At 34.2% G+C, this 18,898-nt stretch overlaps 1 protein-coding gene across 4 annotated transcripts in view; it reads left to right on the top strand.

The window, feature by feature from the left end:
* The window catches only part of LOC106872305 (endosome/lysosome-associated apoptosis and autophagy regulator family member 2), a 134,333-nt gene that overhangs the window by 21,339 nt on the left and 94,096 nt on the right, over positions 1-18,898 (top strand). For all 4 annotated transcript variants that reach the window (XM_052966396.2, XM_052966394.2, XM_089349118.1 and 1 more), the window contains exons 2-3: positions 7,816-7,939; positions 17,822-18,035. In XM_052966396.2, coding sequence (XP_052822356.1) covers positions 7,816-7,939; positions 17,822-18,035 — 338 coding nt within the window. The remainder of the gene's footprint in view (positions 1-7,815; positions 7,940-17,821; positions 18,036-18,898) is intronic.

The raw sequence follows: 18,898 nt of genomic DNA on the forward strand, positions 1-18,898 counted from the left end.
GTATTTAATACTTTAACCACTGCATTCTTGAGATAGGGTATTATTTATTTGAGGAAGATTTGGCTACAGTTTCTAGCAAGTCTACCACATTTTGTAACATTCAGTTAATTAAATCTAGTCTAAAATAAACAATGAAATTACATTTCTCATTATTTCATTAAGCAGCTATCACCATATTCCTGACTTCATTTTATTTTCATAGGAAAGCCAAATATTGCAAAAGGTATGATTAATATATTTTTGAAATAAGGATTTCTATTTTACTTTCATGTAAAGTGACTATAAAGGCAAGAATTTTGCTGTAAAACTCCAGATGTTTTTATAGATATTTTCTTATATGATAGTAAAGACAACATTGTGTAGTGTTTAGTGTCCTTATCAGATCACCTGTCTTTTTACCCACAACCTTACCATGTATATATATATGTATTGATATAGCTCGGTTGAAATTGGTGAAGTGGTATAGGGGCTTCTTTCTGTTTTATCTAGGGAATGCCGTGATTCACATTTAAACTAACCCCCCCCCCCCCCATCTCCATTTCTCATGATATGAATTCGTCTAACAGCTCTTAGAAGCAATAATAGCAACAGCAACAATGACAACAATAACAGTATATCTATAATACTGCAAATAACGAAGTATATCTTCTTCACTGAATTGTTGTGCCTCGCATTGATTTAAATAATAATGATATTGAATAGAGAGAGAGAGAGAATTGGGGGAAGAGAGTGAATATATACATATATAAAATATATATGTGCATAGATTGTGTGTGTGGGCATAAAAGAAGTGAAAGAGAATAATATATATATATATATATATATACATATATATATATATATACATATATATATATATATATATATATATATATATATATATATATATATATATAGAGGGAGAGAGAGAGAGAGAGAGAGAGCAACACACGCACACACATAATACATTACACACATTTGTGTATATCAGAGAGAGAGAGAGAGAGTAGACATACAGCTATATGATACATTTGAGTGTCTGGATTGTGTATAGGTATGTGAGAGCATTAGAGAGGGAATGAAAGAGAGTAGTTTATATACATATATGCATACATGCACACATTGTATGCATGTATGCGTATACAAGAGAGAAAGAGATGCATACACATATATAAAAGCTTAAGTCAAATTGACTTAAGTTGGCTGTGTGTGGATTTGAAGACAATGGAGAGCTTAATGGTTGCTGTCTTCTGTCTTTGCTACAAAGTCTGGACGAGACACCATTTGGGAAATTTCACAAAATAATGTATACTATGGATAGAAACTGTAACAGACTTTAGTTCTTGCCATGATTAAATGTTTGCTATTCTGCATTAGAATACACACCAAATGTATGTAGTTAAATTTTTTGTAAGATGACAACAACATTACAAATGAAAATGGTTTTAGAAAATACATAAGCTAAAATATTGAACTGGACTGTGATAAGACAGAACAGTCTAGATTTTATGGTTATTAATTTAGAAAGGCACATGGCTTAGCAGTTAGGATATTGCTGATTCAATAGCACGATCATGGTTTTAATTTCCACAATGGTAGTTGGTCATGTTCTTGAGCAAAACACTTTATTTAATGTTGCTCTAGCCCACTCAGCTGTAAATTGGTAACCCTGCGATGGATTTGTGTTCTGTTCTGGGGGAATGTTAACTTGCCGGCCTAGCAGGGTGGCATTATTTGAAAACTATGACAATGCTAGGAAATGCATTGTGTAGCAACAGTGTGTAGCAAGTCTGTTTGACAGAGTGATATAATGAACTCAGAAAATAATGTTTCATAAGCTACATAGCTATACTGGTGAATATCCACTGGTAACTGTTTGTAACCCAAGAGGTGAGGTGGTTGAAATGGGTAAAGGGTAAAGACCACCTTTGGTCATGAATGACCATTGGATTGCACCTAGAAACTTACCCTCTGAGGCACAAGTCTGGGCAAAGTTGTTTATGGGAGGACCTGCACTCGCCATGCATATCAGTCTCCTCTCTCCACATCACCAATATTATCCAAAGGAAAGGAAAAGGCTGATCCAGCTTGGCACCAGTGACATTGCAACTCATTTCAACAGATCAGTAAACTGGAATAACATGAAATAAAGTGTCTTGTTCAAGAACACAACACACAGTCTGGTCCAGGAATCAAACTCACTACTTCAAGATTGTGAGCCTGACACTCTAACCACTTAGCCATGTGCCTTCACAGGCTGAAATGGTAGAAGGGGTTGATTTTACCCTTTAGCATACAGATTAGTTTGTCAAATGTAAAGCTTATTGATTCACATTGTTTTGAATTAATCATACATTCAGTTCTATATTGAAGAGATGAGGAATTATGTACATTATTTAAATTTGACAGATATTTGTCCTCATCTTGTTTGTTGTTAACACAACATTTTGGCTGATATACCCTCTAGCTTTCATCAGGTGTCTTGGGCAAATTTCAAACCTGGGTTCTCATTCCTAAGGTATTTTTCAATGTTGTTGTTATTATTATTGTTATTATTATTGTTATTATTATTATTATTATTATTATTATTATTATTCAGGTCACTGCCTGGAATCGAACTTGGAATCTTGGGGTTAGTAGCCCGCGCTCTTAACCACTACACCATATTTTGTAGCTTTGAGATTTCGATTTTGAGATTTTTTACTTTTAGCATGACATTGTCATTGTAGGGTAGGTGCAAGAGACTGTATTTGGCCTGTTTGAACATAAAACAAAAAGAATATTTTGGCTGGATAGGGCTGGTTTAAATGCTAAAAGGCCATGCTTTATTTAATGTATCTTTTTCATTTTTTAAACATATTTTAACATATTTAACATATCTTTTACATTTTTTAAATCTGAGCCAACAATGGAGCCTCTATTGCCTGTCAGGTGTAAACTGTGGCCTGTGTGATTTTCTGACTGGCACACCTAGCTACATGAGAAACAATATTTATGAATTAGAATTACATTGAGTCTTTTTAGTAATGCAACCTGCCTTATGATGAGTCACATCTCATGTGGTCTGCTTCTTGCAAAGAGGTTGCCTGTGCCTGCTTTATGCAGTCACTTAACCTGCTACAAATAACAACCCAATCTCTTTCAAATCAAAACTTACTGACTTAGAAAAAGATGAGATGGGTATATTGTATAACTTAATTGTAGATAAGCCAAAAATGGTAATAAAAAAAGGCAATGGTTATGCTTAGACTGCTGCTCAGTTAGAGCTGCCCAGGAGCTCAACAACAGTTGGCTGGTCTTAACCTTTCACAACTCAGATCCTGTTGACTCACTTATCTCACTCTCTTGTCAGCCATATTGTGTTTCCACACTTGCACACACGCATGCACACACACACACACACACACACACACACACACACACAGGGCTTCTTTCAGTTTCTGTCTATCAGATTCATTCACAAGGATTTGGTTGACCCAGGGCTGTTGTAGAAGACATTTGTTCAAGGTGTCATACTGTAGGACTGAACTTGCAACCATGTAGTTGTGGAGTAAACTTCTTACTATGTGGCACCTATTAAAGAAACACTAAAAATATTAACGCATTTCCTTATAAATTGGAAGTTGTAAGTCATGTATGATAATTTTGTTTCCAATAAAGTGTATTGCACAAATAATACCAGTGTCTTTGTAAATTCAAATCTTACTGAACAACTTCCAAATATGGTAAAAAGAGAAACGAAGTGTTGCCTTGGCCTTCTGCCAGAAATGTTTAACAAGAAATGAAATATTTCAGTAGTTTCTCTTGCGAGTAATCACTCAGTCATATCAGACTAATTACTACCGTACTTACTGGCAAATCGTCAGTCAGTCACTTGTTTGCTACTGCAATTATCTCATGCAGCAAAGTGTGCAACTAATCTTTTTATCAATGACACACGTTGAAAAGCCCCCACCAAAAATTCACAAGTAATTTAAAATAATCACGACCAACACCATAACTACTACTACTACTACTACTACTACTACTACTACTAATAATAATAGTAATGATCTCAAATTTTGGCACAAGGCCAGCAATTTCAAGGGAGGGGATGAGTCAGTTACATGGACCTCAGTGTTCAACTGGTACTTATTTTATCAGTCCAGGAAGAATGAAAGGCAAAGTTGGCTTCAGTAGAATTCAGTAGAATGTAAAGATGAATGAAATACCATTAAGCATTTTTCCCGGCATGCTAACAATTAGCATAAGCACAAGGCCAGGAATTTTGGCGGGAAGGGGCTAGTTGACTACATTGATCTCAGTGCTCAATTAGTACTTACTTTATCAACCCCGAACAGTATGGAAGACAAGGTTGACCTTCATGGTATATTACCACTTGCAATAATAATCATTTCTAGTACATACACAAGAAATATGAAGGAGGGGCTTAGTTGATTAAATCAATATCAGTACTTGCCATATATACAATGGTACTTATTTTGATGTTAGTGTCCTGTGTGTTCATGACCAAAAATTAGTACATTTGCCAGAATACTGCTGTCACTATTAGGATTTTGCATTTAATGTCAGTTTCATCATCTTTATCTTTGTACAGAACATTGCCAAAGTATATGATTCAGCTCAGGTCTTTAAGAGGCTGTTCTTTAATCATCAAGGTGATGCTCCTTGGTTTTCTGGCCAATTTCCTTAGTTTTGTTTCTCTCTGTTCATTCTTAGACTTGTTTTCTTTGTCTCTCAGTTACTGAGTCAGCACTTGTAGAGTGTCTCTAGATTTCTCCAACAATGAATAATTATGAGGAGCTGCTAAAAAGTTCCTAGCTGTAAAGGTATCATGAAAGGCCTGGCTGGAGGCCCAATCTTCTGAGTTCTTTTACAGGGCTTAGAAAAACTGAAGGATCACTGCAATAAGTGTGTGTGAACTTGAGAGAGGGGGATATGTTGAATAAAATCATAATTTTCTTTTACCCAAAGCCAGGAACTTTTCAGCAGCCCCTCATATTAGTTGATATCTCTACTATGGCTTCACCAGATTCCATATTCATTGCAGTTGATTGCTTTTTCATGATGAAATCTAGTTAGCAGAATAATAAAAATGGTGATGGTTTGCAAGGTTAATGAATTTAGGTGGTGATGTGAAAGTATTTGTTTCTATTTTCTACCTTTACACAGCAGCTGGACTTACGATAAATGTTTCTAAAGATTGCAATGTAGTGCTCCCTGATCTGTAGGTTTTTGTGATGCTCTATGGAGCCTTTAAAAAGTATCAATAAAATTTATTGAAAATGGTCATTGGAATTCCAGACAATTCATTGATATTCCATATAATACAGATTTATTCACACTATAACAATATATTGAACACGCTGTTCTGAATATTGGCCACATCCTACCTACTATTATTGTTAAGCATTCAAAGATTACACTGTTATACTGTTCTAATCTTCTCATGCAAGAACACATTAATGCCTTTCATTCTCAACCAATTTCTGACTTGAACAAGACAGTCTTTTGCATTTATAAATATTCAATCACAATTGATATTCAATAAATCTTAACTCCCTTCACCAATTATTTCTTGTTTCTGATGATTATATTATCATATCATATTATACTTTTATTATAGTAATTATACAATCTCTTCTTCATGTGGAGAGAGAGAGAGAGAGAGAGAGAGAGAGAAAGAAAGAAAGAAGGAGAGAGGTTTATTATGGACAGAATTCCTTTTAAATATGAAATAAACTTCATTACTAATTTACAACATTATTTAACCTAATGTAATCCTCATTAAATATAATGTTTTGTAACTGATGGGTCATTGGAATAACATTGTAAACTTTGTCTTGGTGCAGTATATCTAACCTGCTTGAGTTCAAGTTTTTTCCAAGTTGAATCTGTAGATAAGATTTGGGGGCTCCACATTGTAAGCTTACAAAGTATGAGCCAGTTATATAGTGATCTGCTTCTAGCAGTGCTGAACTGTATCTCCACACGATGCCTATCAACACTTAATAGTTAGATTGGATCCATGTTTACATTAGATCCATCTCTGCTCCATCACATTATTACTGCAACCGTTTGTGTTGCTCTTCATAGATTATTTCTCAATACTTCATCTACTCATTTCTCCTTTCTGTTACTCTTTAATTCCCAATAATATACCTTCTCACTATGCACTGAAGGAATTAGTCAGATCGCAGTTCTCAATTGTTTTGCATTAGTTGTGTGTTTTATGATTCAAATCTTCTCTAAAACATAAAGTGTATGCTATCCATGCTCTATGTTTCAGGTGATAACATATAAATCATTGCTCTTATTATTGTATCTTATTAGACTTGCCTTTTAATTCTTAGATCTGTTACATATGACTTGAGTACTCAACCGATTATAATCATTGAAAATCTGTGCACATCATCAGTTTAACAAACACACTAATCTTTTGTACTTGAGGATAGTTTATGACATGACTTAATCTCTGCTATATACTGAATGAATGCTTGATGATCTCTGTAGATGTCAATACACTAATGTCATAGCAATATTCCTTTGAACTGAAACACTTTTACTAAGCTTCATGTCTTCACTTATTTTCTATGCATTTACAAAGAAAAGTAAATTAGCTGTATGTTGAAGTTCTCTTAATGTACTTCATTTTGAATTCTGTTGGACACTTATGAACTTAAAAAAAAGGAAGCAAATGAAGTTAAAAGAATATCCCCAAAATAATGTGGCTGTGTGGAAAGAAGCTTGCTTCCCAAACAAATAGCTCTGGGTTCTACCCCACTGCATGGCATCTTGGGCAAGTGTCTTCTACTGTAACCTCATGGTCAACCAAAGCCTTGTGAGTGGATTTGGTAGACAGTAATTGAAAGAGGCCTGTTGTATGTGTGTGTGTGTGTGTGTGTGTGTGTGTGTGTGTTTGTTCTCCACAACTGCTTGACAACTGGTGTTGGTGTGTTTACATTCACATAACTTAGCAGTTTTGCAAAAGATATCAATAGAATAAGTATCAGGCTTAAAAAAAAAACAGTACTGGGGTTGATTCATTTAACTAAAAAATTCTTGAAGGTGGTGCCTCAGCATGGCTGCAGTTTAATGACTAAAACAAGTAAAAAAATAAAAGATAAAATGAAACTTGAGTAAATAACTGGTATTAATAAAATATATTTAGATATCTATCTGTATATCATTGGGCCTGAGTGTAACGACAACATAGGCATTGCATAAACATATATTTCAGTTTCTTTAGTGTAATTTGGTTATTTATAAATTAAAGACACTATTATCTCTTGTAGATTGCCCTGTATTAACCAGTTCTTGATACAGTGTTGTCAAATGTTTGTTTCCACTCATTCTGTTTTTAAGATAAGACTGATAGTAGTGAAGGTTTTCTCTGATCATGTTTAAGAAGTTTAATGTAAGGACAATTATGTTGTCATTCCGCAGAGGTGAGGAAGTACAGTTATTAGGGATAAGGAGAAGAAAAATCATGTTCTATGTAACCTATTATTGTTGTTTAACCCCGGGTCAGTTTTGATCAAGTGGACCTGTCATGATCATCCCACATTTTTAGTCTTTCTGGACTCAGTGTATCTAGGATCACATTATTCAATGTGTCTTTATACTTTTTTTTTTTCCTTTGTAAGATATTAGGGTGTAATTTAAGGGGAAATTAGGCTACTGTTTGTTTTTATGTGATGTGTATCTGTTAACTTATCTTTATAAACAGAAATGTCAACATCCATGGAAACTTTTAAAATTTGCAATAACTAACAATAAGATAATATTTTTATTGACTGATTGCCTGTCATTCATTTACTTAACTTGTCATTGCAGGAAGACTTTCATTATGAGTACACAGAGTGTGATCAGTATGGAGGACGGTGGAGAGTTTCCGTCCCAGAACCAGACAAGTGTGCTGGAGGGACGCCTAATAATATTACTAGAGGAAAAGACTGTTGTAAGTATATTTCACTATTATTAAATTGTTACCACAGTACAATTTGTCTCCAAGTAAGTTCTCACAGCTCAGATGCAAATGAAGTGTGTCAGTATCAAAGTTAGGTTGTAGATGTACGGACAACATTTTTGGACACTTTATACTTCCTCTTGGGCTTTTACTGGTTCCAGTCATTAGATTTCAGCCATGCTTGGGACAAAGCTTTCAAAAATTCTATTTGATTGCATTGCCCCTGTACCTATTTCAGTCAGGTATTTATTAAGACAGCCTCTATTTGACAAACTGCTAGATCACATAAATGGATACAACATCAGTAAGAACAGTACTTTTTAGATTGGTATAAACATAGACACAAATATAGACAACACAGGCATATAGAGGTACACTGACGCACATACTTAATAATAAATGTTTTTCCTGATTACTATTTAATGACTGTTTTCTACTCTGGCATAGGTTGGATAGATTGATAGGAGCTGGCAAGCCACAGGATTGCACCAAAATCCAGTCTGCTTTGGCATAGATTCTATGGTTAGATGCCCTTCTCAACATAAACCATTTTATGGAGGGCATCAAAACAATCAACTTTGACTGACATAAGAACTCAATATGTGTAATGTATATATAATGTATATATATGTATATATATATATATATATATATATATGAGTATTAAATTAAATTAGAAATTTTAGAAATGTAAATTCAAGATCAAAAATGTGTACAGAACTGCTGCTGGATGTATATTATATATATTTGTGATCTTGAATTTACATTTCTAAAATTTCTAATTTAATTTAATACTCATATATATATATATATATATATATATATATATATATACATACATATATATATATATATATATGTAGAAATATATCTTTTCTTTTACTTGTTTCAGTCATTTGACTGTGGCGATGCTGGAGATGGCCTAAGTCGAGCAAATTGACCCCAGGACTTATTCTTTGTAAGCCTAGTACTTATTCTATTGGTCCCTTTTGCCGAACCACTGTTGCCGTACCTTGTTCTTTATGTGAAATGCAGTGGATGGTGCCCTTGGTACTATGCAGTGGTATCCTGTGTGGGCATTCATGTAGTACTTGATGCCAAACTTTGGTACGAGTCCTTCCAGTATTTTCCATATGTAAATTATTACATATCTCTCCTGCCTGTGCTCCAGGAAGTAGAAACTTTGTGCCTTCAGTCACTTCCTGTAGTTCATCTGCTGGACTGTGGTGATCTTCCTTGTATAAATCGGCATGAACTTTCCGGACAACACAATATATATATATATATTTATATATGTTTTGGTTTGATTTGATTTGATCTAGTTTTAGCTCATGGGCTGTGGCCATGCTGGGGCACAGCCATTTGGTGTTGTTTCCTAATTTTACTTCACAAATGCTTTTTGGAAATCGACATTTTGTGCATGTGGGAGTTTGATGCTGCTGCCCTCATGTGCACCTCCTGCCGCGAAGTTGGCTCCTCTGGGACACTTGATAGTAAGAAGTCCAGCTTTATTTTGAAGACACCTACGTCCACCCCATGCAGGTCTGTTAGGTCATTTGGGAGGATATATATATATATATATATATATATATACATATTATTTATAAGTAAAGCACTTTACTGTTGTGTTAACAACAAACAAGATGAGGACAAATATCCGTCAAATGTAAATAATGTACATAATTCCTTATCTCTTAAATATAATAATGTAGAGCCTTACCTGTTCATGATAAACTCACAAGGCATGGAGGTTAGTGAATGCCCACTTCTCCAAGATGTGAGCAGGACAGAGAAACGGTCCTGCATGCTTTCGTACAATGTCTGAAAATCTAGGAATTGTGGGTTTATGTCGAACATCTGGTGTCCTGTCTTGGAAGAGTACAGCTGTCATCTGAATCAATCATTAAGATTATTTCGCCATCTTCTTTTAACTAGGAAGAAAAGGTTTGTTTTCTTGTTGTGATCGCTATGGCGAAAGAGGCAGTATGGAAGTCTTGTTTGGAAGGAGTAGCAACACGTGTCTTCATCTCCAGCTGGGGGTTTGGTAACATTCTTTGTTTCCCATGTCAAAAGAAAAATACTCCTGGAGAGGAGATATCTGTTGCCTACAACATATAACAATAGATGGAAGAAAATGGTATGAATGCTGGGTATGAATGGCTAGACTTAAATGTAAACAACGAAGAAAAAATAAAAGGTCTCAGTGGTTGAACGGGGCTTGTGGGGTCAGAGCTGAACTCGTCCCCACTTCATTGCATTGTCCTTTTGTTTGTCTAAAACATATGTTATATTTTCCATTAATTTTTTTAAATGTTCATTTTTTGTAAATCTCATCCATTTTTATCGACACATGTTTTGTATCATCTCCTCTGGGTGTACTCCTTGATTGTAATTAAAAATAAAACCAAAAATGTGTCAAGAATGTAATTTTATGACGATATCTTTCCTCATGAAGGGGACATTGTTTGCATGGTTTGTAAGATTTCTATTAATTTTTCGGATCTATTTTAAAACGGGGGCCACAGTATTTTCTTAACGAAACACTTTGAAACTTGGAACACTGGTAGAATGTGTCATATAAAACATCTTTTTCTCTTAGTCTTCTTAAAAAAAAAAGAAATCCTTAAGTTATTCCATGTTAAAGTTGTCGTATTTCTGTAATTTCAACTAATCACTGACGTCCATTCAGCCGATATACATTAAGTGCTGACTACATAAACAAACGATTCTGAAACAATTCTATCGGTGATAAAATTATTATTTCCTTGTCAAAAAATGGCTGAAGCATATTGGCAGTAGCTAATAAACCTTTCTATTATAGGCTAGGGTTAGGGTAAAACAGCAAATTTAAAAAGAAAAAAGCAAATAAAACGAAGAAAAAAAAACGAAAATGAAAAAAGCAAATTTAAAATGAAAAAAGCAAATAAAACGAAGCAAAAAAATGTCAGAAGTTATGGAGATTAAATACGCTTTACACCGCTTAATCAGCCAAATGAATAAATGTAAACAACTGAATACTTGTCAGTGATTGGTTGAAATTATCGAAATAAGACAATTTTTTACATGAAATAAATTCGAATACAAAAATATTTTTCTGTTCTATAACACAAAATAGATAAGTATACGAAGTTTGAAAGTCTTTCGGTACCAAAAACACTACGTAAAACATTAATGAAAACTGTGGCCCCCGTTTTAAAATAGATCCAATTTTTCTACCAGGACACGAACTCTGTAAACAGCTGTAGAAAGTGGACTTCTTCGAATTATAGTATATTATATACTTTATATACTATACTTTATATTATTGAATTCTGTAGATTTTTTAATTGAAACTCTTAACCGCTCTTAATCTTAGTATGGAAAAAATTTTTATCAGTTCTCTTTTTCTCACCCTTCTTTCCATATATATCCCACATGGGTTTTATTTACATGTATTTTTATGTATATTTATATATATATATATATATATCTATATTTTTAAAAATATTCATATATGTTGATATCTATTAATATATGTATGCGCATTTTAAGTCGAATTTATAACTGTATGAGTATGATTGCCTAATTTGTGTTTATATCTTAATTCTTATATGTATATATACATATATATATATATATATATATATATATATATATATATAAATGTATATGCAGGGACTCCACCTGTACTTGTTTGCAATGAGTCATTCCTGACAGCATGAGGCTCTCAGGCCATTTGACACTGGGGAAGTTAAAATCACCCATAAGAAACACACTCATGTAATGTTCCAGTTTCATGAGGGTTTCTTTTATTCTTGTGAGGCAATCTTCAAATTTGCTCATGTGGTTTGGAGCATCCGGTGGGCAATATGTATTGAACATGACTATATTGTGTTGTCTTATGTATACAAGAGTGTCACATACTGAATTTGAGTATGACAGTACGATCTGGTGTGTGAGGTCTTCACAAATGTACACAGCAACTCTACCATAGCTCCTTTCCTTTCTGTCTGTTCGCTGTATGGTATATTTTGGTATGTGTACTCCTGCATCCTTTATATCAGGCCTCAGATGAGTTTCCATGAATGCTGTGCATAGGGTTTGATTGCATACAGCAAAGTCTCTCAGGAAAAAGATTTTGCTTTTGTTGTTGTGATACAACAGGCCTCCAATATTTAGTAAAAATATTGGCGTGACGACTGTGCTAACATTAGGGGAGGCCATCCTGTGTCTGTTGATTGTGGTGGTCATGTGCAGTGGTGGGCATGGTTCTGTGTTTGCGCTTGATATAACCAGGTCAGCTGCTGCACAATCTTTTGTACCATGCGCAAAAAAGACTCTTGCTTAGCTGCTGTCTTTTATATAACACTTGAAGAGTGCACTGCATCTACATACTTTCTCTTTGGAGATGATTGGTGCCTCTCCTCTGGGAAGTATTTCTCCTTAAGGCCCCTGCAGTTTTGGTGAGGTCTCGGGTAAGCAAACTAGCAGGTTGTACTGTCTTCCCCATGCCAACATTTGCCTTGCAGGTAAGATTTGCATGTCCTCATTTTCAATCCAAATTTTTTCTCTCCTCTTGTGTTGAGGATTCCATTGGAGCCTCCAAATTTGGGTTGTTTGAATGTGAATATAAATTAGTGGGTTTTGTTTAACCCTTGTAAGTCTAATTGGATGTCTTCTGTAAGGCAAGGTACATACAACAATAAAGCAATGCAACAAAAATCATTTCAGTATCAAAAAGAGAGAGCAATAAATTAATAAATAATGATATTAATAAGAACTTTGAATATCTCTAAAAATACGTGGACAATTGGTGAATGATGGATTTTCTTTTCTGGGCATACATTTAAAATTATCATTGAAAGATTTGGTTGGCAAAAGGCTGTAGATAAAATTCAGTGTAGTTGGCAGAGGAATGGATTTAAAAGTATTGAAGAGTTAGATAGTTTCTTGATAGTTAAAGGTTTTTTGGAGGGTCTATTTGTTGGTGAAATAAAATGAATTAAATTAGAGGTTATTTGAAGTGATATGCGATAGATGTAGGTAAATTTGAGCAAATTTAGTAAATGCAAAGACAAGTTTTTGCTATATGGACCTAGGATATATTCTAGGATATATTCCATCAGTTGGTCTTGCTGTGCTTGTGTTGTTTCATCCTGGGTGAATCCTGATTGAGCAGACCTATGATTAAAAGCATTCAATTTTGTTGTATTAGGGTTACGTTGGTCTACATTATCTGATATGTTCTTTGTTTAAGAAAGTAAGGTATGATTTCAGAGAGAGATCTGGCTGCTGTTTCTTGCAGACTGAGCAATCAGTAGAGGCTTTGTCATAAGATTGGGCTTCTTATTCTATTCATTGCTATCTTCATATCTAAAGTGTGGTCTTCTATTTAGCATAGTTGTTCTGCACTACTAAATAAAGAGAGGCATGTTTTTGAAGCTTGGGAATTACTTCATTGTGAAAAGCAAAAAAATGATCAATATCTCTTTTTCTGTAGAAGATATTGTTCTGTCTTGTGAAATTATTGTGAATAGTCTTCACTGAACTGTACATTTTGTTATCCATACGCTCTCACACAGATTGTTATCGTCCACAGTTTCCTTAAAGAAACCAGTGTTATACTTTTGTTGTTTTTTTTTTCTTTTAAATATTATAGATGTTGGCAATGACTGTGGTTTAGAAGCTTGTGCTGCAACCTTTAATTCCTGATTAGTCCCATTGTGTGGCATATGGGAAAGTGTTTCATATTATAGCCCTGGGCTGATCAATGCCATGGGAGTGAATTTGGTAGGCAGAAAGCAGAAACTGTCTGGAAACACACCATGAGTTTTCACGCACACACATACACACACACACACACACACACACATGTATACATATATGTGTGTGTGTGTGTAGATATATATATATATATATATATATATATATATATATATATATATATATATATATACATATACATATGTATATAATATATATATATATATATATATATACATATACATATGTATATAATATATATATATATACATATACATATGTATATAATATATATATATATATATATATACATATACATATGTATATAATATATATATATATATATATACATATACATATGTATATATATATATATATATACATATACATATGTATATAATATATATATATATATATATATATATATATACATATGTATATAATATAATATATATATATATATATATATATATATATATATACATATACATATGTATATAATATATATATATATATATATATATATATATATATACATATACATATGTATATAATATAATATATATATATATATATATATATATATATACATATACATATGTATATAATATATATATATATATATATATATATATATGTACATATATAATGTGTATATATATGTATATATATATGTATGTGGCACGTGAAAAGACATTTGAACGAGTTCGTTGCCAGTACCGCTGGACTGGCTCCTGTGCAGGTGGCACGTAAAATACACCATTTCGAGCTTGGCCGTTGCCAGTACCTCCCGACTGGCCTTTGTGCCGGTGGCACATAAAAGCACCCACTACACTCTCGAAGTGTTTGGCATTAGGAAGGGCATCCAGCTGTAGAAACTCTGCCAAATCAGATTGGAGCCTTGTGTAGTCATCTGGTTCACCAGTCCTCAGTCAAATCGTCCAACCCATGCTAGCATGGAAAGCGGACGTTAAACGATGATGATGATGATGATGATATATACATCTATATACATATGTATATGTATGTACATGCGTGTCTGTATGCTTGTGTTTAGCCCCACCACCATTTAACTACCTTTGTCTTAGTTTGTTTTTGTTCTGTCACTTAGTGGTTTGGCAAAAGAGACAACTACAATAAGTACCAAACTTAAAATATAAGTACTGGGGGTGATTTGTTTGACTAAAACCCTTCAAGGTTGTGCCCCAGTATGGCCACAGTTCAGTGGCTGAAACAAGTTAATAAAAGGTAAAAAGATGTTTACTGTTGTGTTTGTGTGACAGTGTGTGGTATGTGTGTCTCTTTTTATATGCATGTGTCAATGTCCTCTTTGTTCAGTCAGCCTACGAAGATTAGAGACAAGTTTAGGAAGTTGTATAAGCAATAAATAATCAAGCACCTGTATAAACTTATTTCACCTGTTTTACATTATCTAGAATTACTCTTGGTTACATCTTTAGTTTAACATTCATTTTATAGTTAAAAAAAAAAGAGAACAGATTTAAAACATTCTTGATTTTGATCCTAGATCATCACCTCTAACTTAATCTGTTTTCATTACTATTGAATGATCTCTTTTACTCTTTTACTTGTTTCAGTCATTTGACTGCGGCCATGCTGGAGCACCGCCTTTAGTCAAGCAAATCGACCCCTGTACTTATTCTTTGGAAGCCTAGTACTTATTCTATCGATCTCTTTTGCCGAACCGCTAAGTTACGGGGACGTAAACACACCAGCATCGATTGTCAAGCGATGTTGGGGGGACAAACACAGACACACAAACACATGCACACACATACATATATATACATATATACGACGGGCTTCTTTAATTTCCATCTACCAAATCCACTCAAGGCTTTGGTCGGCCCGAGGCTATAGTAGAAGACACTTGCCCAAGGTGCCACGCAGTGGGACTGAATCCAGAACCATGTGGTTGGTAAGCAAGCTACTTACCACACAGCCACTCCTGGTAATTTTTTTTAAAGCAAAAAAAAAAAATAAATAAAGGAAACGAATTTGAACGATTGCTGTTTTTCTAGAACAAATAGTAACTTGCTTTCAATATGGGAATATATTCTGAACAGACTTAAAAGCTAACTACGGTTTTAAAGATGAGCTGTTCGGTTGACCTCTCTTCTGAAATTTGTGAAGGTTTATTTGATTGTCCGCAACCACTCCACTACCTTTGCACTGATATCTAGAGAGAAAGCAATACATGTTATTTTCTTCATTTCTATGTTTGTTTGTCCGATATTGGAGAAATCTCCATTTGTAATTCATGCTCTTTCAACTGGAATTCAGATATAAAGAAGTGATATGAATTCACTTCATCATCATCATCATTTAATTTCCGGCCTTCATGCTGGCATGGGTTTGATGGTATGACATGGAGCTGGCTAGCATGGAGCTGTCCAGACGCCAGTTGTCTATTGTCGCACGGTTTCTATGGCTGGATGCCCTTCCTAATGCCAACCACTTAACAGGGTGTGTTGGGTGCTTTTTATGTGTCACCGTCATGCATGTGCTTATGCAGCACTGGCATGTGTGCATTTACACAGCACTGGCATGTGTGCATTAATGCAGCACCGACATGCTCTTAAAGTGGCACTGGCACCTGAGGGGATAAGCCTGTATATGTAGAAGACAGTGATTTTAATTAGCTTGATGTGTCTTATCAAGTACAACAAATTGCCACATCTAGTCCCTTGTCATTTCTTCAGTGAGTCCCAGTGTCTGAGGATCTTTTCTCACCATTTCGTCCCACGCCTTCCTGGGTCTCACTTGTAGTATTGTTTGTTAAACCAAATAAGCACTTATAAACACCTTTAGCTAGGGAGCAGGGCAGCAATAGTGTTTTGCTGTTCGCCATTTTTGCCAATATGAGAATATTACTTCTGCTCCCCTCACCCCCTATAAATTAGATCCCTTCAGATTCCTTACCTCATATTTACAATCTTTGCTTCATGAAGTGGAAGCCAGAAAAGGAGAAAATGTTCAGATAAGCAACTCTTGTTTTCCAACCTGGCACATGGTGATGATGATGTGAGTTTGCCCTGTCGCCACTATCTTTATCTCTCTTCCTGTTGCTCTCACTCATTCTTGCATAATGTTGAGAAACTGCTTATCTTCTCTCTGGTAGGACACCTGGCTTGTCACTCTAGCATATTTTAGCCTTCAACACCTCACATAAAGCCATCTCCTCTTCTCTCAAATACACTCCAACTCAGTTGAGAGAGCATTTTCCTTTCTTTATGTTGTCTTGCATGTTACTTGGCTGCCTCACTGATGCTTGTGCTGCAAAAACAGCTCCCGGTATACCCTGTAAAGTGAATAGGAAGGGTATCCAGCCATAGAAACATTGCCAAAGCTGATATTGGAGCCTGACATAGGTCTGCAGCTTATCAGACTTTGTCAAGCCATCCAACACATGCCAGTATAGAAAACAATTCTTAAATGATAATGGTGATTATGATGAATAAAATTGATGAAGAAGGCTGAAATGTGAGGAGGAGCTGGCTTTAATATACAAGGCAGAAGAATGGCAGAATTGAAATCTAATTTTGAAATTCTCCTTTCTACGCTGTTTTAATGATCAATTTTTAAAAATAGATTAAAAAATTAATTTATCTTATTTGAAAAATCTACTCTGATCAACAGTGTGTGCTTTACAATTTTTTCTTTGATGAAAGCCTGGAATAAATAGATTCTGAATTTTCTTCTTTTGTATGAAGTTAAATTTGGCAAATATTTCCAATATTGCAAACAAAAGAATCATTGAAGTGTTTTATTTATTTTGGTTGCTTTAGATTTTCATTCTAAAAACTAGTAAATGCTAATAGAATGTAATATATAAATGCGAACAGGTTTTGTATAGAAAATAAGAGATTACCATGGTGATTATGAGATGACCAATTGAGTTTTCTAGGCCTTTGCTCTTGAGGAACGAAAACTCTTCAACAGGAGATAGGCATAGCAAAAGATTTCAACTCTAAGGAATATAATGTTTGGTAATCACTTACACAATACTATTGTAAAATTCTGCTCTCTTGCCACTACCACTATCATCACCACCACGATTGATAACTTATGTTGTCCTATTTTATTTTTTTTTATTATTTTCATTTTCAGCCTATACATGTAAAGCTGGTCAGTACCTTGATATCCAAGGCAATCAAGAATGTTTGCCCTGTCCGAAAGGGTCATATTCTCTTGGTGGTGGAATCCGATTTGATAGTTGGGACGAGCTACCTAAAGGATTCTACATTAAAACAGAAAAGTTCTCTGAAATTGGAATGCTATCAAACAATGAAGAGTATGTGACTGAAAAATCCAATTGTTCCAAGTAAGCTGTTTTCTTTCTCTGTTTGATCTTCCTATCTCTTGCATGTTCTTGATGTGAAATATAACTATTAGGTTTTCCAGTCAGCACTCTTTGTTTCCATTATTAAATATTTTCAATAGGATTCCAGAAAGGCAACTCAAAGTAGTTTTGGCAATATTTGTATTTTATGAAGGTGATGGTGGTGGAGGTAATAGAAAGCGGTGAGAGTTGAATAGAATCTTTACTTTTAGTTCAGTGATTTACAGTTAATTTAAATTTCCTTTGGAATCGACTTTGTCTTTTATCTCTATAAGGTCAATAAAATAAGTTAAAAATAATGTATGTGAGCCCATTCAATTGATTACAATGGTTTTGTACATAAAAATTGGCCTTGTCAAAGGAAAATCGATAAATACTGCCCCGTCTTCCATAGTTGGAAAGCTAACATTATGAAACATTTATGCTAGATATTATTGAAAATTATTAAATTTATTCAGCCTTCCAAATTAAACTCGTACAGACAAATAAATTGTAGCCCAATCTTCCTCAAATCACACTCTGCTAACTTAAAAAAGAAATTATACAGATATAGTTATAGATTTTAAAAAAATAGGATAGTTATGGGTGTGACACATTTAATCATAGATCTGCTTTGTAATACCTATGAACCCTGGTGTTAAACAACATGATGCAGAAATACTGAACTGTTTAGTATAGGATTCTGACAGTTTTCCTTTATATTTTGCTATTTATTTTTAAAAAATCTGATGTAAGAATATATCTTTTTTTTTATGCTGGGGCACTGTTTTGAAGAATTTTAGTCAAATAAATCAACCATAGGGCTTTATATTATTTGGAAAGCCTTGTGCTTATTCAATCAGTTT

Source organism: Octopus bimaculoides, chromosome 3 (genome assembly GCF_046866305.1).
Source record: "Octopus bimaculoides isolate indiv1 chromosome 3, ASM4686630v1, whole genome shotgun sequence".
Classification (NCBI taxonomy): domain Eukaryota; kingdom Metazoa; phylum Mollusca; class Cephalopoda; order Octopoda; family Octopodidae; genus Octopus; species Octopus bimaculoides.